The sequence below is a fragment of the Alosa pseudoharengus genome, unplaced genomic scaffold, assembly GCF_046254945.1.
Source record: "Alosa pseudoharengus isolate Yale_2024_CS ecotype anadromous, Long Island Sound unplaced genomic scaffold, YU_APseudo_1.1 YU_APseudo_1.1_scf_3, whole genome shotgun sequence".
Classification (NCBI taxonomy): Eukaryota; Metazoa; Chordata; class Actinopteri; order Clupeiformes; family Clupeidae; genus Alosa; species Alosa pseudoharengus.
The window spans coordinates 7,383,689-7,405,592 of record NW_027468718.1 but is presented as its reverse complement, the minus strand read 5'-3'; the positions used below and the strand labels follow the sequence as shown (position 1 = coordinate 7,405,592).

Sequence of the window (21,904 nt, the reverse complement as noted above, 5' to 3'; positions counted from 1 at the left end):
ATGGCTCTGCATATCGTTTTTTTTTTTTTTTTTTAATAAATGACCACCGCATCCAAACAATATATTCTAATCCATGATAAAGATAAAATATTTTGCCTCATGATTGCTCATAAACTCATCATAAAATCAAATGACTCCAGGTCCGCTTCCTGTCACCATAGCAGCAACTAGCTAGTCTGAACGAGGTCTTGGTGAGGTGTGGAGTTGAGCGATTGACAGCAGCCACGTTTCCAGAGTGGAAGTGATAAACGAAAAAGAAAAAGCGAGGAGGAAGAATTTAGAAAGAAATTGCCTAAATTAACCAACTTCTTCCAGTCGAAGAATTCTTCCACGGAAGAAAGTAATTTGGACAGTGATGCAACAACATCGGCAACATCTGTTGAGCTGGGTGGTGTAGCAAATGCTAGCTGCAGCAGCTGTGGTACTGATGCACCACCACCGGCAACTTGCACTACATATTCTTCTACTGATGATGATGATGATTATGATGTTGATCTAAGTGAAACAGTCGTGAGGGACAAGATCACTGTCACTGCCGAAGTCCGCACTGGTGCTGTTGGTGCTGCTACGGACACCATTTCAGTAGCAGAAGCTTTGGGTGCAACGAAACCAGTAACGTGAGTAGCCCTAACACGATACGTAGTAGCACTAAGTTATCAGTGACGACCCTGCGTTATGGCAAGACACCATAAGAGATGCAGAGCGAGTTGAAATCGTTAAAAAAGGCCCCGTGCAAATTAATAACTTTGAATTCCCCAAAAATGCAGATAAACCACCCAGAAGATTCACGGTTGAACATTATTACATGACCATGAAAAATGGCTAGTTTATTCGGTCAGGGCATACGCTGTTTATTGTTTTGGATGTCGGCTTTTTGGAAGATCGAACACCTCATTTAGTTTGCACGCACGCACACACTCACTCTCACTCTCTCCCTCTCTTCTACACATAGCCTACACGGACAGACTCTCATACAGTACATAGCTAGAGTATATTCACACACAGAGACCCCAAACCCCTAGCCTTCACCCTCTCTCTCTCTCTCACACACACACAAACACAGACAGACACACACCATTGATAATTGTAGCTTAATACTTTCAAAGGTTTTTACTACCGTTTCTTGATTGTCATCTATGGCAAAAAATATTTGTTGTATTTGAGTATGCCTCAGCGTCCCATTATTACAGAATAAAGAGTGTTTTAGTTTTAGGGTTGTGGTGTGTGTGTGTGTGTGGGGGGGGGGGATGGGGGGTCTCGGAGGGGCCTCGGAATCCTTTGCCTTGGGCCTCAAAGTGTCCAGGTCCGCCCCTTCCTAATGCTATTAGAAGCTTGCACATACTTTTATTTTGAGTGGTCACTAAATACCCATGTTTAATGGCGTGATAAGTGCCGTCGCTCAGTCTGCAACTTGTCTAACGTTAGCTATGTGGCATTAGCCTATCGCTCGTTTCAATTTGGGACCTTGCAGTTGGAATTGTCGTTTTAGTCAAAGTCTCTTGAAAGTCCAAAGTAGCCTGGGCTATTCAAGTGGTCACTACATGGGTCCGTGTTTGTTGGCGTGTTGTTGCAAGTAATCATTTTATGCAAGCAAACTGCATACAGGGAGTCTTTATTGTTGAGGTCAGACATGATAATCATCTTGCATCTTAACCCACAAGCGGTTCCCGAGTAATCCGTTTAAATTGCGACTGACTATCATCAAAGTGAGACCTAGCAGAGCCCGTTCTCTGGACCTAGCTACTGTCAGTACACGATCCATGGGGTTGAGCTCCCCTGAAACTGGTCCCCTTGGAAACAGTGCAGTGCAGCGATAAACGTCCTACGTAAATAAGCATATTTTGAAATATGCATTCAAAAATCTTCAAAATCAAGAGTGCACACCTTTGTGCCACGCGCGAGCCACATACGAAATCTTAGGTCAGTCTGACAAACGGTCAGCGAGATATGCGTGCCACAGACACACACACAGACACACAGACGCTTCTTGCTTTATAGATAGATGAATTATCATTAATAAACAGATTTACTGATACTAACTTTGTCTGTGCTGGTTTTGTGTGGAACTTTGGACGACAACCGGACCATACCGGTAAAAAAAGGTGGTGGCAGCATATTGATAATCAGCTGTTACATTACACTTCTATCAGGCCAATCACATTGTGTAGGCTATAGAGTGCGACGGTTCCACGTGAATTCCCTGCTAATTGAAAACAAAGAAGATGGATGCTGTTGCTGACGAACAGCGGTCTTTGAATCATGACTCGAGTTAAGCTTTTTTTTTAATTGGCAAAAGTTTGATCAACTAGTCAACTAGCTCTGCTGGTGCTTTAATGCATGGGACTTATCAGTTGTATCGCTATCCTATTGCGTGCAGAGGAAATTTGAAAGACAACCATTTATCCTGCTAATACTAATACATCTGTTTACCAACATATCTGTCTGTTGTGGTGCAAATTGGGAGGACTAACCAGTGCAGGTGTTATAGGCCCCACGACACACATTTCTTAAACACCTCTTATCTATCACTCATTGACATATTTTTGTCCTCGTTTTCAGAAGTTGATCGAACATTATAGGCTACTTCACAAGCCTCACGAGTTTTACAACCTGCGTGAATGGAGCATTTAGAAGCTGCACTCATTTACACTCCTCAAACTTTAAAGCTGATTTTCTCAAAACTTGTTATTTTTGCTTAGATGAGGATAGCCTTCACATTTTGGCCAATATCTCTTAGTTGGCTAAACAGATTTGAACAAATGACCCCTTGTTTTAAACTATGAATATCCAATAAAACCATTTGTTTTATTTTGTCAAACTGGACTCATTTGGTGGTGGTACGCCCCATACAGATGTACTGTCTGTGTAAGAGGACAGGAGCACGCAAAATCTCATAATCCATCCTTCCATCTCTATGGACGAAATTCTTGCTTGTCCCACCGGCAAATGCGCTGAGACCAGGTCTCGGGGGTCCACCTAGCGGCTCGGGGCTTCAAGCTGTTGCCTGCCCTGCCTGTTGACAAGGTGCCTCTGAGCATTATAAACATAATAAAACCTGTTGACAACCAACCTATTATCTGATGTTGCCCTACTACAATAGGCTAACTAAATGTGATTTGGCTAAAATTCATTATTGACATAGGAACAATTATAGATTTTGGATTCTTTATTGAATATCAAATGAACGAATGATAAATGCACAACCTGAGAGGACTCAGGCAACTCATTCCACCAACATGAAACCACTGAGGAAAAGAGTCTTGAATTTTACTTAGCGTTGATGCAATAGAATAGACGATCGGCACAATAGACGCTCATCAGAAGACCGCAGTTTGGCGGTTGGGGATATACATCTTGATCATTGAATTAACATAGTCGGGAGCAGATCCAGTCAGTGTTCTATAGGCCAACATGAGAGATGTAAATTTAACTCTGGACATTATAGCGAGCCAGTGGAGAGTAGCCTAACTAGGAGAGGAGTTACATGTGTCCTTTTTGGCTGAATGAAGCATTCTAAATAAGTTGTAACGATCTTACTACAAGTAGATAGGCTAGCTAACTGTGAATTACAATAGTCCAGCTTGGAGATGACCATGGCCTGTACAAGAATTTGTGTGGAATCTTGTCAGAGAGGGTCTGATCTTCTTAATGTTAAACCGACATGATTTTGCAGTTGAGGCTACAACGCTCAGAAGTCGGTCATCAGTTCTCACGATTACCAATGTTACGTGCCGATCTAGTTGGGGTCAGTGAGGATGAGTCAAACTGGATGTTAATCTGTTGGGGAATAACTGTTTTAGCTGGAAACACCAAAAGCTCAGCTGAAGGTGCCGATCTTTCATCCAGATTGAAATATCCTTAAGGCATGCAGAAATCCAATTGGAAACGCTTAGGGTCATTAGGTGGGAAAGATAGGTAAAGCTGAGTATCGTCCGCATAGCACTGATAGTCAATCCATGGGAGCGAATGGTCTCACTTAAAGGAAAATTCAGTTTTTTAGTACTTTAAGGCCCTTTTTAAGGCCACTCGGTGAGTTGCACAGTTTTGAAAATGAACGTTAAGGGTTGTTTTAAGGCATGTTTGAGTAGCCTACTACATAGAGTATGCCTGTTGGCAGCCACCCTGAGCAGTCATAGGCGATTCAAAACGAGTCAGAAAGGTCGAGACAGGACCAATCGTCAAAATTTCGGTGCCCACCACTCTAGTTCATCCAAAACAAACCAGAAAAGGGACTCAAAGTGCTCCTTTAATAAAGTGGTGTAAAAAGAGAAAAGCAGGGGCCCTAATTTCTCCATGCTGGTCAGTTCTGGTCCAGACAGAGACACTATCAGCTCTAACTGGGCTGCTCCACCGTTACTCAAAACGTAGTAAGATCCTTAGAGGAGAGAGTCTACCTCCATTAAAGTATGGAAACACTCTCTCAGTGAAAGTGTGTGTGAAAGTGTGTAGGTGTGTGTTATTATCAGGGTCATAGAATGACAGCTCTCCTCTGTCCCAGTCCAGCTGCACCCTGATCCTCTGGAGTTTCTGCTTCACTGTGAGGAGAGTGGAGGGCTGTGGTGTAGCACATGCTGTGATGGGGGTGGAGGCATGAGGTGGAGCACGCGCTGCTCCATATGCAGCACCATTATACCCAACACACCACAGTCCACTCCTGGAAGATATGTTTCCCTTCCTCTGGGCAGACTCTTCCATCACACCCACACTCCACCACGTGTTCTCCGCAACCTCCACATCCCAGCAGTGTGTCCCTGAGTTAAAGCCCTCAGAGCCAAGGACACTGGCAAAGTGATCAAATCTCTCTGGGTTATCAGGAAGCTTCTGTATCGGACCACCACGTATCACACTGGTCAGATCCTCAGACAGGATGAGTCGTGGGTTTGCGGTGTTGGGATCCAGAGTCACAGGAGCTGCGAATGAAAAACACATATGGTCTGAGTGAAAAGAGAACAACACACACACACTTAGACACACACACACACACACACACACATACAAAATGAGATTAATTTGAGATGAATTCCAATGACCAAATAAAAGTGTTTGTGTGTGTGTATGTGTGCATATGTGAGAATACATGCATGAGTATATGCGTGAGTGTACAAATGTGTGTGTGTTTCTGTACGTTTCCGTACGTGTACATGAACGTGTGTGTGTATGTATGAACGTGAATGTGTGAATGGACGTGTACATGAAGCCACCTTAAGAGGATAAAAAAAATAAAAATATATAGTAATACTATGTGTCCAAATTCACATCAGTATTCTCTGTTGAATTGGAATTGCGCGCACAGAGTACCCCCCCCCCCCCCCCAAGTTGTTCTGCTTTGGTATGCCAATCCAAGATTTGCAATGGACTTATTTAACCAGCCCTGTTAACATTTTCTTGGGGAGCCACTGGCAAGATACAATGTCAGCCCCCGCAGAGTGTTATGTTTTAATCAGCAATATTGCGAAAGGGAAAACTAATGGCATGATGTCCCTGTTAATACCAATTCATTGAAGCCATTTTAAGATATTTTTCACACACGCATTACCTACAACCCTGGGGGCTAAGCCCCCTTGTCTTTAGAGACAGAACACCAGCTCCCCCACATTGTCTTTCAATAGTGACGTCCCTGATGTGTGTGTGTGTGTGTGTGTCCCTGATGTGTGTGTGTGTGTGTGTGTGTCCCTGATGTGTGTGTGTGTGTGTGTGTCCCTGATGTGTGTGTGTGTGTGTGTGTGTCCCTGATGTGTGTGTGTGTGTGTGTGTTGGGGGGTCGTGCGCTCTATGTACACTTCCTTTATGCACCACGGTATACTCCATATATTCAACAGTGTGTGTGTGTGTGTGTGTTTGACAGTGTGTGTATGTCTGGGTATGTGTCCACTTTTACTCACTGTACTGAACAATCTCCTGCATCTTCTCTTCGTGTGTGTATGTGTGTGTGTGTGTGTGTGTGTACTCACTGTACTGAACAATGTCCTGCATCTTCTCCCAGACTCTGAACTTCAGGTTGCCCAGGTGCTTTGCCACATTGATCAGAGCTCCTGAAACCCTCTCTGGATCCTGCAGTGTGCACTGGGCTCTGGAATAACATTCAGGAGTCAGTGCTGCTGTGGGTTTGGGGTCAGAACCACAGAGAAGAGAGAGAGAGAGACAGGAGGCAGATCACTCACCTTTCCACTGTGCTCTTGTAGTTCTGGAAAATAACAAAATAAACGGAATGTGTTTATTTTATTTTTTGCTGATGACGACACATGCACACACACACATACACACCAGAGACGACAGAGTCTCGCAGACCCACCCCCAACCAACAACACCAACACAAGACTGACTGGAGATCATCATACCCCCAACCAACCACACCAACCCCACACTCACTGGAGATCATCACACCAACACTAAACTGACTGTAGATCAACTGAATAAACATGAACAATATGCAGCTGAACGTGTGTGTGTGTGTGTATGTCTGTGTGTGTGTGTCTGTGTGTGTGCGTGTGCGTGTGCGTGTGCGTGTGTGTGTGTGTGTGTGTGTCTGTGTCTGTGGGTGTGTGTGTGTGTGTGTGTGTGTGTGTATGTCTGTGTGTGTGCGTGCGTGCGTGTGTGTCTGTGTGTGTATGTGGGTGTGTGCATGCGTGCGTGCGTGTGTGGGTGTGTGTGCATGCGTGCGTGTGTGGGTAGATGTGTGTGTGTCAGATGTGAGGGGAGAGTTCTTACCTGCAGGAATGTGATGTCATCAGCATTTATCTGCTCCTCTATGTCTGTGATTGTGATTGAGAGAGATGCGATCTCCCTGTACATCTTCTCAATCTTCTCCTTCATCATCTGACTCTTCTGCTCCTCTTCCTCCCTCAGTGCAGCTATCCTGGCTGCCTCTTCATCTCGTAGAAACTGGTGAAGCTGCGCAAACTGCTCCTTGATCTGCTTCTCTGTGTTTAGGCCCTGTGTCTTCCATAGCACAAAATGTCAAAATCATGTATAATATTTTACATTCAAAATGCCACTAGCATATCCTCTGTGAGTCTTCTCTTTACCTTAATGTGTTTTGCTGTTTCATCACTGCTTAGTTTAGTTTCTTTATGTTTCTTCATCTTTTCTTTCAGCTTGGCCAGCTCTGTCCTCAGTTGCTCCTGACACATGAAATATACAACAGTTATGCTGCAATAACACAAATAAACATGCATTCAAACTCAGTACATTGCCACGATGAAATACAAAGAACAAAATCAGCTTTCTATTTAGAGCAGTTATGGTTAAGTCTCAAAGGCTTAGTATGAGGTTTTATGAATGAACCCCAATATCATGAGATTAAATAAGGAGATTTATTAAATAATAAAACATTGGAACTCATCTTACCTTATAATCACGTGTAACCTCAACAACAGGACTAAAGTTGTGATTCTTATGTTCCCTTGAGTCTCTGCACACCAGGCACACAAGCTGTTTATCGTCCAGACAGAAGAGCTTGAGTTTCTCACTGTGCAGACTGCAGAGCACCTCAGACCCTGCTGAAGCTCTCTGATCTCTCTCCTGTAAGTAGATCTCACACAAGTTCTTTAGGTTCAAGTTAAGTTGCGGATTTGAATTTGTGAATCTTTTTCTGCATATAGGACATTCTTGGTGTCCTTTAGTTTCCCAGAACTGCTGCAGACAGACTTTACACACACTGTGACTACATGTCATGATGACAGGATCCTTGAAGATGTCCTGGCACACAGGACAAGAGAAATCCTCTTCGGAGAAAAAACGCTTGGAGGCCATTTTCTAAGCTCACTGTAAAGTATGTGATGACCCCTAACAATGATGTCCTGATGGAAAGTAGAGCCCTGAGTCCTGATGGAATGTAGAATCCTGAGTCCTGATGGAATGTAGAATCCTGAGTCCTGATGGAAAGTAGAGTCCTGAGTCCTAATGGAAAGTAGAGTCCTGAGTCCTTCTGCAAAATTCTTCCTTCAGTCTTTCAGATCTCCAGTCTGAGGTGTGGGTTGGTTATCTCTGGCCAAGTGATTGAGCCTATTGTTCACCTGCTCTCACACGAATCAGAGGGAGGAGCCATGAAGTGACAGAATGATTCTGATTGGTTAGTTTAGTCTCATGCATGTGTAAAGCATAGTAGTTTAGTCAAAGATTACATCCAGAACAAATAAACATTGAAAATGATTAGACTACATTCAGATCAATGGACATTCACAATGTTTGGACATGCCTTACAAAATCCGTCAAAGTGATCCACATTTTATTGTATATTTAGATAGATAGACACAGATAGATAGATAGATAGATAGGCACAGATACATAGATAGATAGATAGATAGATAGATAGATAGATAGGTAGGTAGATTGATAATTTATTGAACCTCCAATTATACTACAGCACTTTGGTCAGCTGGTGTTGTGTTTAAAGGTCTTTATACATAGACTTGACATGACTTGTCTGCCACATGGTGTTTTGATGTTAATGCATATAGATAAAGGGTCTGCTGTCAGGCTGGAGACAGAAAAGGCCAAACGGCAGCCGATTTCGTTGGCTTTGTACTTGTACTCTGCACAATGACAATAAAGTTGAATATAAGTTGAATCTAATTATATAACTGCAGATTCTGCTTTCACTTATGTTGTTTTACTGTTCCCCCTGCACTTTTAATTGTACAGCACTTTGGTCAAATGGTGTTGTTTTTAAAGTCCTTAAAATAAATATAAATTGTTAAACCTAAACTGTTATTTATTAAATTAAGTCAAAATAATCTCGCAAGAGAGCTCTAAGTAAGACCCTTTATGCTGAAATCAATACCAACTAGATTTGTAGTCTTATAGTCTTAATATAATATTAATAAAACTTGGTTAGAAATCAGTTTTTGCAGTGTTGACTTCACTTGACTTGACATGACATGACTTGTCTGCCACATGGTGCTTTGATGTTAGATAAAGGTTTCCTCTCTAGCGTCAGGCTCTCACCTGGAGACAGAAAAGGCCAAACGACGGCCATCAGTCATACAAGGAGGGGGAGGAGGAGGGAGGAGGTGTGGGCAGAGCCATCACAGCCAGACGGCCACCGAAACTCAGTTAGCACCCACATTGTTAGCTGATGGCAGTACATTTGCATTGATTCAGTTAGCAGACGCTTTTATCCAGAACGACTTACAGAACAATGAACAACACTCAAGCTACAGAACAAAGAATAACACGATTCAAGCTAGAATACAGAGGAGACCTTATCTAGGAAACACTAATACTAGAGGATAAGAGCGCAGACATTAAGAACTAGTCTAGTGTTGGCGTACTTGATGCTTAATTCCTTATACTCAATACTTGACCGATGGCTGTAACCATTTTACCTCAACCTATTCTTGCACTGACATAGTTTTGTTATATTATCTTGTCTACATTATACATTATTCTCTTATATGTCCATATTAATATCCCCACCCTTTCAATTGTATATTGCATCTTGCTTGTGTCTGTTGAGGGGTCCACAACCATGGCACCCTTCACAGGGACAACATGGAAGCGATCATCCTCAGCTGCACACTGAATCACAGGCTCAGTCCCTGCCCTGTCATGCTTGATCATCCTTAAACACACTATGTTGATATTTGATTTAGTTTATATAGTATATTTAGTATATAGTATTTTAGTATCATGTTTATCTTCTACTGTCTCTTTTGTACAGTGGAGTTTTTTTTATATGTTTATTACTTTTTCTACTGTAAGTGCATGTTGTGTGTGATGTCTGTATGCTACTGAGACCTTGAATTTCCCCTTGGGGATCAATAAAGTATATCTATCTATCTATCTAGTCAACATCAGGCAACACTCTTACTAGAGGATAAGAGAGGAGACATTATAAGTACTGGTCAAAGTCAAAGTGTAGGAGGAGAGGAGGAGGTAGGAGAAGGTGGGAAAGGAAGGAAGAAAAATGTGTGGTAGTATGTGTGTGTTAGGTGTGTTTGGTTGTGTTAGGCATTAGAAGCCTCATTCATTTACATATAATGTGCCAGAGTTTGAGAAGCTTGTGTTCAGTCTTCAGTGTAGCACCATCAGGAGTGTGTTTTACTGGAAAAAAGACTATCAACTAAGGAAACCTCTTTTCTTCCTTACAAACATCCTGGCTGTGTATATTTGTTTGGCCGAGTTCTTGCCAGTTTACATGATGTGGAAATATAGGAGCTACAAGTCAAGATGATAAACATGAGGAATTTCAGAAAATACTTTAAATAGTGGAAAAAATGGAGTTTTTTATCAATGCATTTTATGTGTAAATATGTGGATATAGAGAACCCCTGCTGGACCCCCTGCAGTTTGCCTACAGGGCAAACAGGTCGGCAGATGACGACGTCAATATGGGACTGCAATTCATCCTGCACCACCTTGACTCCCCAGGGACGTATGCCAGGATCCTGTTTGTGGACTTCAGCTCGGCGTTCAACACCATCATGCCTGAACTCCTCGAGTTGATTTTTGAAGAAATTGAAGTCCGTCGAAACATTTGCTTTAAACCTCTGCAGAAGTTATGTCTCATTTTCCATATTATGTCTACAAAGGCAAACTAAACGCCATCGTTTTGGTTGTTAGTCGGCTGTCGGCGGTATTTTTATGAAACACCCAGTACATGTGCATATTCACAACGTCTGCCACCTCTCCGTGATAGACCAATTTCACAGTGTCCAGGCGTCCGGCCTCATTGATGTTAATGATGCCTTAATTGGCAGGGTAAAACGTCTTCCTGTTTCTGTCTTTCCTGTGGACTTTTCTTTTGCTGTCTATGGGACAGTGCTCTTCCACTAGCCTGGGTGTTCCCATGCTGCCTTGCGCGAAACTACCGCTCTAATTTTTTGCCTCAGATAGGGAACCAATCACAGAACAGGGGGGAAAGCAAGACGATGATGAGCTATGCACAGACGCATTTGATAGACATCCGTAGCACCCAATAAACGGATCTGGGCATTTTTTTCAAATACGAGAAAATGAACGTTTGGTTCCCAGACCACGTCTCATTGAGAAGTGGTGGGACTAGCCAGGCTACTCTTCCACAGGAAGTTGATTTACACAGCGGCCCCATCTTGTGAAATGGGCTAATCGGCTATTGAGAAAAGCCTTGTTCGAAATCAGAGACATTCCCCCTGCCCTATTTTCCCCTGAATCCAGGCGTATTCCTCTAGACTAAGAGGAGGGTGGAGGAGCGAGAGAACAGAAGCAGTCTGAGGGGTACACTTGCCATTACACCTCAGTCCAGCAGATGGTGGTGGTAATGCACTCTGTTTGCAAACCGCTAAAAAACTCACTGAAGAAGAAGAACAGTCCAGTGAACCCAAAGATTGTTAAGGCAAGATACTTCATCAGGAGCCACTTCCGGGAACCCGGATCGCACGAGGGGGGGGGTCAAAATCCCCCTTTATGCAGAGCAGAGGCAGCGACTGCTCCATTGAAGTCTATGGCCATAGCTCAGAATTTTACCACATATGCTAAGGTCTTAGTTCTATAGAGTTAGGAATGTAAATTTCGGGCACGTTTTCATCCTCAAACCCTTGTGAACATTTCAGGTACATTTTTAGCATTTTTGAGCATTCCAGTCTGGAGAAAATCGACTTTATATCAGGTGTGCGCCGGTTATTTATGCCGCTGCTGTTGGCGGATTGCAACGTACGCTCATCAATACGTCATCGACACGCCTCTTTATGCAGACAGGATTCGATCCCCATTTCGCACCCATAGACATGAACTACGACGAAGTATCTTGCTCCGCCTTAACAATCTTTGGTGAACCCATCTTCTTTTTCGGTGAGCTTTTATTTTGGCAAATTGCAACCACTAACAACAGTGACAACAACATCCAGATTCTACATGAATATGTCTACCTATGTGTTGCCAAATAAAGCTGCCAATTAACTGCAAAATGCATTTGACTGTGCCAAAAGCAGATGATAGGTCAAGCAGGATGAGAACTGAGGACCTCCCTGCTGCACTGCCAGATTTGAAGGCTTCTGTGAAAGAGAGCCATTTCAGTGGAGTGGCCACTTTTGAAGCCGCCCTTCCTATAGTGGACTGGGAGGAGTGAGCCCAGGCATTATGCCAGCAAAGTCCTTTTAGGCAAGTCCCTCCACTCGGCGGCCATATTGCAACGCTTTTTGGGCACTCATCGGGCATCCTCTTTGGCAGAAATGCGTGTGAGCAAGGCTTCACGACACCAATCTTGCTCCAGCGGCGAGTTCACAACTTGGGAAGATGTCTTCACAACACACCATTGGCTCAATGTATTCTCATCACACCACATGATTGGCTCAATGTATTCACATGTCGACGTTTTGCCGAGGAAGGGGTGGGATATGCGTAGACAACGGCGTTACAAACTAGCCCCATGCATTTCTATGGAGGATTTTTTGAGTGCTGTGTCTCCACATTAGAATGTCTCTGGCGCCAGCATGGGGGGGCAGAGTCACGGCTAACCGCTAACAGACAAAGACTCTGTGTGCGTCATTTGGTTTTTACCTTCAAATGATTCACAAGGATACTTCCTGAAACCTTCCTGACGGTTGTGGAGGAATCCTTCCATCTGCCTGTTGAGGTTTATTTCCTTTTAGAGTTCCATCAAAACTCATGCTAAAGTCTTCACCACTGCTACCAGTGCTGTGTGATTGAGTGTGTGTGTGAGGGGACAGACCTCTATCTGACTTGTTTTGTTTTACATTAGTTTGAAGATGTTCCGAAAGTGGAAGGCCGTGCTGCTGGTCACTATGAGACTGCTCTTGATGACCGCACGCTCTGGTGAGTCTCTTGATTCTCCGTCAGATTCTCAAATGGGTCATCATGACTGTGTGCGACTGTGTGTGCACTTGGTGTGTGAAAGACGCGTAGGAGAGTGTTTATAGTATAAGTATAAGTATATATACTTTTTTTTACTTTTTACTTTTTTTACTTTTTATTTTACTTATATTTGCGCATGTTTGTTTGTATTTGTTTGAGATATGTGTATATTATTTTTGTGATGTTTTTTGAGTGACGTGCAGCATGCAACACTAAGATGATAGAGCTGTGATTTGTGTGCAAATGTGTCTGTGTGCGTGCATGCATGTGGGTGCCTGTGTGTCTACATGCAAGTGTGAGTGTGTACGTTTGTATTTGTTTTGGGTAGTGGAGGTTCCGAAAATTGCCCATGTGTTCTTTACAAAAAGTCCTTGAGCCAGTATCATCTGAGAGGAAGTCTCATAGTGATTTTTGGCATGGTATACCACCCTGAAGTTTGGGAATAAGTGATACTATTGCATTCGTGGTAGCTTTGGTGTCTTTTCACCCTGTTCATGTCTATGCAAGGATAAATTAGGCTACAGGTGAACAGGCTTAAAATCTTAATATTATCTGGCAAAACTTGATGCCACAGCTGACACAAACAGCTTGATAAAACACAAAAAGCTACCTTCAAGGCAATGCTGTCACATATTATATTCAGGTGTACATGACTATAATGAATACCTTGCATTTGGCTTGACACTTCTTAACCAAAGTGACTTCCAGCAAGGGAAACCATCAAGGTAGAGTGTGATAAGGACAAGTTAGTGCAGCAGTGAGTGCTCCATACCGTCAGTGTCAGATCTAGTCAGGTGGTATATGTGCTACAATTAGCAAGTCTAGTTATAGATAGCAGCTACAAGAGGAGATACTCTCTGAAGAGCTGGGTCTTCTGGAGTTTTTTGAAGGTAGAGAGGGATGCCCCTGCACTGGTAGGAACTGGTATTTTGTTCCACCAACAGGGAACAGATGAGACAAGCTTGAGTGTACGGGTGGCAGACCCAGACGTAGTCCATTTGAGGAGTGCAACGGTCGGGACTCGGGAAGTAAGGTGCGTGCGTGTGTGTGTGCAATGTCTGTTGTCCTTTGTCTTGGTGTGCGAAGCAGAAAGAAACATGTATGCTGTTTTGGATGTCATGGTTCCATTTTACTTGTGTAAAATGTTTGTGTGCAACATGAAATGTTATGTGTACATGTTTGAGCTCAGGATGCAAATCTCTGTCCTGTGCCTACAGAGGAGGTCGGAGTCGTTACCCATCAGACCCTGCACCAGAATACAACATCAGAGGTCACTGAGCACCAGCCTGCAGCCAACGCTTCCACTGCCCTCCCAGACCAGCCATCAGACAAGCCAGGGGCGCCCCCTAGTGACAGCAGGTATCACTACATCACTGTCCTAGTAGGTGTTGCAGGTGTTGTGGTGCGCCTGACGCTGGTCGTTATTGTTGTCCATATGGGTTTCTTCCGGGTTGTTTTGCTGGTCTGCTGCAGTGAAGAGGACGATTGATGATTTATATGGCTGTATTTTAAGTGGAACAAATTACCCTTCTACCAAATGTACATTCATGACATGAGATATATATTGTGGTGAGTTTTTTTCTCTTTTAATCTTTAACACTTGAGACATACCATACTTCAGCATAATGATAAAGTAATATCTTTCCTTAAAATGTTCTAGTAAGTAGAATTTTGTTGAGATTACTTGCGTAACATGAGTGTTAATTTTGAGGTAGAGAAGTAAATAATCAAGTAAACTGCACTTGAATTGCTGAAGTTTGTGCTACACTTTAAAATTAGTTTGTTAACCTTACTTACCTGTTAGTTAAAGGTTAAAGGTTAGTTAACCTTAGTTTAAAAAAACAAACATGCAAACCGATTGCACTTGAAATTCCTATTCCAGATTAGTCTGTAATTTCAAGGCAATCGGTTTGCATGTTGCATGCATGCTGTAATTATACATTGTGTTTTTCTGGTGAAGTATTAAGCATTTTATCTCAAAATATGTTGAAGATATGATGAAACAAGGTCCACTGTAATGTCCCACACTGAATAAAGGCTTTTGAAATAAAATAAATGCCTTCTTTTGTTTCTTCTATGTTGACAACATATGAAATATGTGGAAAAGTGTAAATTAATATACCGTATTTTCCGAACTATAAATCGCACCGGAGTATAAGTCGCACCAGTCAAAAAATGTGTCATGAAGAGGAAAAAAACATATATATAAATATATATATATATGTTTGCACCTGAGTAGTAGGACCAGCCAAACTATGAAAAAAAGTGTGACTTATAGTCCGGAAAATACGGTAAACAAATTCAATTGAACTCATATGCACCCTGTCTGCTTGTATAGTGACTTCAGGCTAATACCTATGGCAATCGGACCACTCCACAAACTATTTTGTCAAAGACATGCTGCAAGCCTTTCTCTGCATCAACTGAATCAATGTTGGCAAGGCTTTTTGTGAGCTTGTGTTGTAGGTAAGTAGGATTTACAACCCATTTGACTTCTTGACAGCTAGAAAAGCACAAAGCTCAGAATGGTCTCTCTCGGGTTTTGTAGTGAACGTCCATTGCATTGTAGGGAAAAGGTAGGAGATAGACTGCTGAAGACTTCCTCCAAAAAGGAACCAAAGCTGCCATCTTTGCTCATATAAGGAGATTCAGGTGTTAAATTGAAGCTAACTACCTATGGCAAGTTGCATTGCAAGTTAGCTCTGGGCCAAATAACAGGTATAAACAGGAACATATTTGTCTAATCTGCAGGACGACCAACATACGGACGGCTACATACACTGAGGAGAGGCATCAACTACTCCTAAGAGATTACACATCACACAGAGAACTGGGCCAGTGGCAAGAATCAACAGATACTCACTGACTGTGGAGATTTATCTGCGGGGGCTGCATGCTATCCTAGAGTGAACGTGCTACAGTTACTCCTTAGAGTGACGATAAGGATGTATGCCAGGCACCTGTCTGTCTGGATTATGATTTGCATTCTGCTTGAGGGGGAAATGTCTGGTATGCGTTTACTTTCCACACTGTGTTGACAACGAGTCGGAATGAAATGGAATGAACATGTCTGTGGTTTCCGAGTCCATGTGTACGCTCCAATGTCTGTGTGTCTGTGTTTGTGCAGCATTTATGTGTCTGCGCACGTGTGTGTGTGTGTGCACAATATGTGGTAATACATACAACTAGTTTATTATACATGCATAGGCCTAAGTGTCATACATGTTATATACATGTTACACTCAATGAAAACAAAATGCCACTCTGAATTTGTTTCTGTCATGCAGTGGTATAATGTCAAACACATATTAGGCAGTGGGCCAGGTTTGCTGGAATGGGACCTTGTGGTGGGCCGCATACCTGCCAACACTCCCGTTTTTCCCGGGTTTCTCCCGTTTTTAGCCCTATCTCCCGGACCCCTCCCGGTTTGTTATTTCTCCCGGGAAACTCCCGTAATTTGCATGGCCCAAACTCCTTTATGAATCGGACCAATATGTTTGTCTAATGTTGACCAGTTGCCAGATATTGTATCAAATGCATTATATTCACACAACCCACACACACCATATACAATTTCAACCCGTTTGTCACCTTAACCTGGCAACCTATAACCCAGTTGCGCAGTCGCGTTTAAGCGAGCCGATAGACATGGCAGGTGAAGGCGGTCGCGGTGTCCCTGCAAAGAAACCGAAGTACACTTGTAAATTTCAGCAATGTTGGACGCAACAATTTACGTGTATCTTACCCAGTCATATCGACCACCTCCACGCTTTTTGTAAGGTGTGTCGTGTTGATTTTAATGTAGGCCACGGAGGGAAAAATGACATTAGTCAGCACATTAAAACACAGCGGCACCATCGCGCAGAAGAGGCCAGTAAGGGCACACAGGCGATCTCATCCTTCATCACGAAAGGACAGACAGAGGCAGAAAACGTGATGCAAGCTGAACTGAAGATGGCAATGTTGATAGCGCAGAAAAAAATCTAAAGAAATATCAATAAATTAAGTTATGTCTTCATAACCCCTACGTGCCGAAGGGTCCCCGCACAAATCTCCCGGATTTTGAAAACCAAATGTTGGCAGGTATGGTGGGCCGGTTTGTTGAAATGGGACCTTATGGTGGGCCAGGTTTGTTGGAATGGGACCTTGTAGGCCGGTTTGTTAGCCTCTCAGTGAAAGTGTGTGTGAAAGTGTGTAGGTGTGTGTTATTATCAGGGTCATAGAATGACAGCTCTCCTCTGTCCCAGTCCAACTGCACCCTGATCCTCTGGAGTTTCTGCTTCACTGTGAGGAGAGTGGAGGGCTGTGGTGTAGCACATGCTGTGATGGGGGTGGAGGCATGAGGTGGAACACGCGCTGCTCCATATGCAGCACCATTATACCCAACACACCACAGTCCACTCCTGGAAGATATGTTTCCCTTCCTCTGGGCAGACTCTTCCATCACACCCACACTCCACCATGTGTTCTCCGCAACCTCCACATCCCAGCAGTGAGTCCCTGAGTTAAAGCCCTCAGAGCCCAGGACACTGGCAAAGTGATCAAATCTCTCTGGGTTATCAGGAAGCTTCTGTATCGGACCACCACGTATCACACTGGTCAGATCCTCAGACAGGATGAGTCGTGGGTTTGCGGTGTTGGGATCCAGAGTCACAGGAGCTGCGAAGGAAAAACACATATGGTCTGAGTGAAAAGAGAACAACACACACACACTCAGACACACACACACACACACACACACACATACAAAATGAGATTAATTTGAGATGAATTCCAATGACCAAATAAAAGTGTTTGTGTGTGTGTATGTGTGCATATGTGAGAATACATGCATGAGAGTATATGCGTGAGTGTACAAATGTGTGTGTGTTTCTGTACGTTTCCGTACGTGTACATGAACGTGTGTGTGTATGTATGAACGTGAATGTGTGAATGGACGTGTACATGAAGCCACCTTAAGAGGATAAAAAAATAAAAATATATAGTAATACTATGTGTCCAAATTCACATCAGTATTCTCTGTTGAATTGGAATTGCGCGCACAGAGTACCCCCCCCCCCCCCCCCCCCCAAGTTGTTCTGCTTTGGTATGCCAACCCAAGATTTGCAATGGATTTATTTAAAGGTGCGATTTGTAGGATTGTTACCAAACGTTCTGTAGGCCAAAATCAAAACACTGGTGAACGTTCTCAAGACTACCAGACGCGAGCCTCTTCTGGGTTGCCAGATGTAATGAAGACTTAGCTAACGTTAGTTGACCTGCAGCTGCTTTAACGTTTCTCCAACCATGACCCAGCTACACATTACGGAAACAGTAAAAACAAAAAATACCTCTCTAACCAACGTAACATATTTAGCTGAAGTTAGCGATGCAGATGAAGTTTAGCCTAGGCTACCTGTTGTGGAGAAATATGGCCAGCTCTGCGTCAGACTTGATATTCTTCGTTTGATGAAGACGTCACCATCTCAGGAAGCTCCTCCGATGTCCACTTAATGTGTTTCTTGTTTTAATTTTGGAAATTTGCCTGCCTCTCGTAGGCGTTCATGACTACAACTGACAGCTGTTGACAGTTGGCCTTTGCTAATTTGGCAACCCAAATAGGAGGACGCGCTAGCCCATTATTAATACGCTATTCTAGAATTAATCGTTCAAAACATAAACGAAAATTCCAAGAGATTCCGCCCCGTAACTCATTTTTTTTCATGGGTTTTACGGGTTAGAGTAATGTTGTCAAATAAGCCATTACTTCAATTAATCGTGTTTCCTTACTCTCTGACAACCTATGGTGATCATTTTTGGAATGGTTACAGTTTATTTTCCATTATTTCCTACATACTGGACCTTTAACCAGCCCTGTTAACATTTTCTTGGGGAGCCACTGGCAAGATACAATGTCAGCCCCCGCAGAGTGTTATGTTATAATCAGCAATATTGCGAAAGGGAAAACTAATGGCATGGTGTCCCTGTTAATACCAATTCATTGAAGCCATTTTAAGATATTTTTCACACACGCATTACCTCCAACCCTGGGGGCTAAGCCCCCTTGTCTTTAGAGACAGAACACCAGCTCCCCCACATTGTCTTTCAATAGTGACGTCCCTGATGTGTGTGTGTGTGTGTCCCTGATGTGTGTGTGTGTGTGTGTGTCCCTGATGTGTGTGTGTGTGTGTGTTGGGGGGTCGTGCGCTCTATGTACACTTCCTTTATGCACCACGGTATACTCCATATATTCAACAGTGTGTGTGTGTGTGTGTGTGTGTGTGTGTGTGTGTGTTTGACAGTGTGTGTATGTCTGGGTATGTGTCCACTTTTACTCACTGTACTGAACAATGTCCTGCATCTTCTCCCAGACTCTGAACTTCAGGTTGCCCAGGTGCTTTGCCACATTGATCAGAGCTCCTGAAACCCTCTCTGGATCCTGCAGTGTGCACTGGGCTCTGGAATAACATTCAGGAGTCAGTGCTGCTGTGGGTTTGGGTTCAGAACCACAGAGAAGAGAGTGAGAGACAGGAGGCAGATCACTCACCTTTCCACTGTGCTCTTGTAGTTCTGGAAAATAACAAAATAAACGGAATGTGTTTATTTTATTTTTTGCTGATGACGACACACGCACACATACACACCAGAGGCGACAGAGTCTCGCAGACCCACCCCCAACCAACCACACCAACCCCACACTCACTGGAGATCATCACACCGACACTAAACTGACTGTAGATCAACTGAATAAACATGAACAATATGCAGCTGAACGTGTGTGTGTGTGTGTGTGCGTGCATGCGTGTGTCTGTGTGTGTGTGTGTGTGTGCATGCGTGTGTGTGTTAGATGTGAGGGGAGGGTTCTTACCTGCAGGAATGTGATGTCATCAGCATTTATCTGCTCCTCTATGTCTGTGATTGTGATTGAGAGAGATGCGATCTCCCTGTACATCTTCTCAATCTTCTCCTTCATCATCTGACTCTTCTGCTCCTCTTCCTCCCTCAGTGCAGCTATCCTGGCTGCCTCTTCATCTCGTAGAAACTGGTGAAGCTGCGCAAACTGCTCCTTGATCTGCTTCTCTGTGTTTAGGCCCTGTGTCTTCCATAGCACAAAATGTCAAAATCATGTATAATATTTTACATTCAAAATGCCACTAGCATATCCTCTGTGAGTCTTCTCTTTACCTTAATGTGTTTTGCTGTTTCATCACTGCTTAGTTTAGTTTCTTTATGTTTCTTCATCTTTTCTTTCAGCTTGGCCAGCTCTGTCCTCAGTTGCTCCTGACACATGAAATATACAACAGTTATGCTGCAATAACACAAATAAACATGCATTCAAACTCAGTACATTGCCACGATGAAATACAAAGAACAAAATCAGCTTTCTATTTAGAGCAGTTATGGTTAAGTCTCAAAGGCTTAGTATGAGGTTTTATGAATGAACCCCAATATCATGAGATTAAATAAGGAGATTTATTAAATAATAAAACATTGGAACTCATCTTACCTTATAATCAAGTGTAACCTCAACAACAGGACTAAAGTTGTGATTCTTATGTTCCCTTGAGTCTCTACACACCAAACACACAGGCTGTTTATCCTCCAGACAGAAGAGCTTGAGTTTCTCACTGTGCAGACTGCAGAGCACCTCAGACCCTGCTGAAGCTCTCTGGCTTCTCTCTTGTAAGTAGGTCTCACACAAGTTCTTTAGGTTCCAGTTAAGTTGCGGATTTGAATTTGTGAATCTTTTCCTGCATATAGGACATTCTTGGTGTCCTTTAGTTTCCCAGAACTGCTGCAGACAGACTTTACACACACTGTGACTACATGTCATGATGACAGGATCCTTGAAGATGTCCTGGCACACAGGACAAGAGAAATCCTCTTCGGAGAAAAAACGCTTGGAGGCCATTTTCTAAGCTCACTGTAAAGTATGTGATGACCCCTAACAATGATGTCCTGATGGAAAGTAGAGCCCTGAGTCCTGATGGAATGTAGAATCCTGAGTCCTGATGGAATGTAGAGTCCTGAGTCCTGATGGAAAGTAGAATCCTGAGTCCTAATGGAATGTAGAGTCCTGAGTCCTTCTGCAAAATTCTTCCTTCAGTCTTTCAGATCTCCAGTCTGAGGGGTGGGTTGGTCATCTCTGGCCAAGTGATTGAGCCTATTGTTCACCTGCTCTCACACGAATCAGAGGGAGGAGCCATGAAGTGACAGAATGATTCTGATTGGTTAGTGTAGTCTCATGCATGTGTAAAGCAAAGTAGTATAGTCAAAGATTACATCCAGAACAAATAAACATTGAAAATGATTAGACTACATTCAGATCAATGGACATTCACAATGTTTGGACATGCCTTACAAAATCCGTCAAAGTGATCATAGATAGATAGATAGATAGATAGATAGATAGATAGATAGATAGATAGATAGATAGATAGATAGATAGATAGATAGATAGATAGATAGATAGATAGATAGATAGATAGATAGATAGATAGATAGATAGATAGATAGATAGATAGATAGATAGATAGATAGATAGATAGATAGATAGATAGATAGATAGATAGATAGATAGATAGATAGATAGATAGATAGATAGATAGATAGATAGATAGATAGATAGATAGATAGATAGATAGATAGATAGATAGATAGATAGATAGATAGATAGATAGATAGATAGATAGATAGATAGATAGATAGATAGATAGATAGATAGATAGATAGATAGATAGATAGATAGATAGATAGATAGATAGATAGATAGATAGATAGATAGATAGATAGATAGATAGATAGATAGATAGATAGATAGATAGATAGATAGATAGATAGATAGATAGATAGATAGATAGATAGATAGATAGATAGATAGATAGATAGATAGATAGATAGATAGATAGATAGATAGATAGATAGATAGATAGATAGATAGATAGATAGATAGATAGATAGATAGATAGATAGATAGATAGATAGATAGATAGATAGATAGATAGATAGATAGATAGATAGATAGATAGATAGATAGATAGATAGATAGATAGATAGATAGATAGATAGATAGATAGATAGATAGATAGATAGATAGATAGATAGATAGATAGATAGATAGATAGATAGATAG

The 21,904-nt window shown here is 42.5% G+C and overlaps 1 protein-coding gene across 1 annotated transcript; it reads right to left on the bottom strand.

Annotated features, from left to right (window-relative positions):
- Window positions 1–1,307: 1,307 nt before the first annotated feature.
- Window positions 1,308–21,121, bottom strand: LOC143099517 (zinc-binding protein A33-like). The gene is made up of 11 exons (XM_076262479.1): window positions 20,279–21,121; window positions 19,957–20,052; window positions 19,640–19,870; window positions 19,318–19,341; window positions 19,111–19,210; window positions 17,051–17,451; window positions 7,348–7,755; window positions 7,026–7,121; window positions 6,709–6,939; window positions 5,952–6,123; window positions 1,308–4,910 (listed from the first exon to the last, which is right to left on the bottom strand). The coding sequence occupies exons 1-11, from the start codon at window positions 20,681–20,683 to the stop codon at window positions 4,354–4,356; spliced, it is 2,721 nt and encodes a 906-aa protein (XP_076118594.1). The 5' UTR covers window positions 20,684–21,121; the 3' UTR covers window positions 1,308–4,353.
- Between the last annotated feature and the right edge of the window lie 783 nt (window positions 21,122–21,904).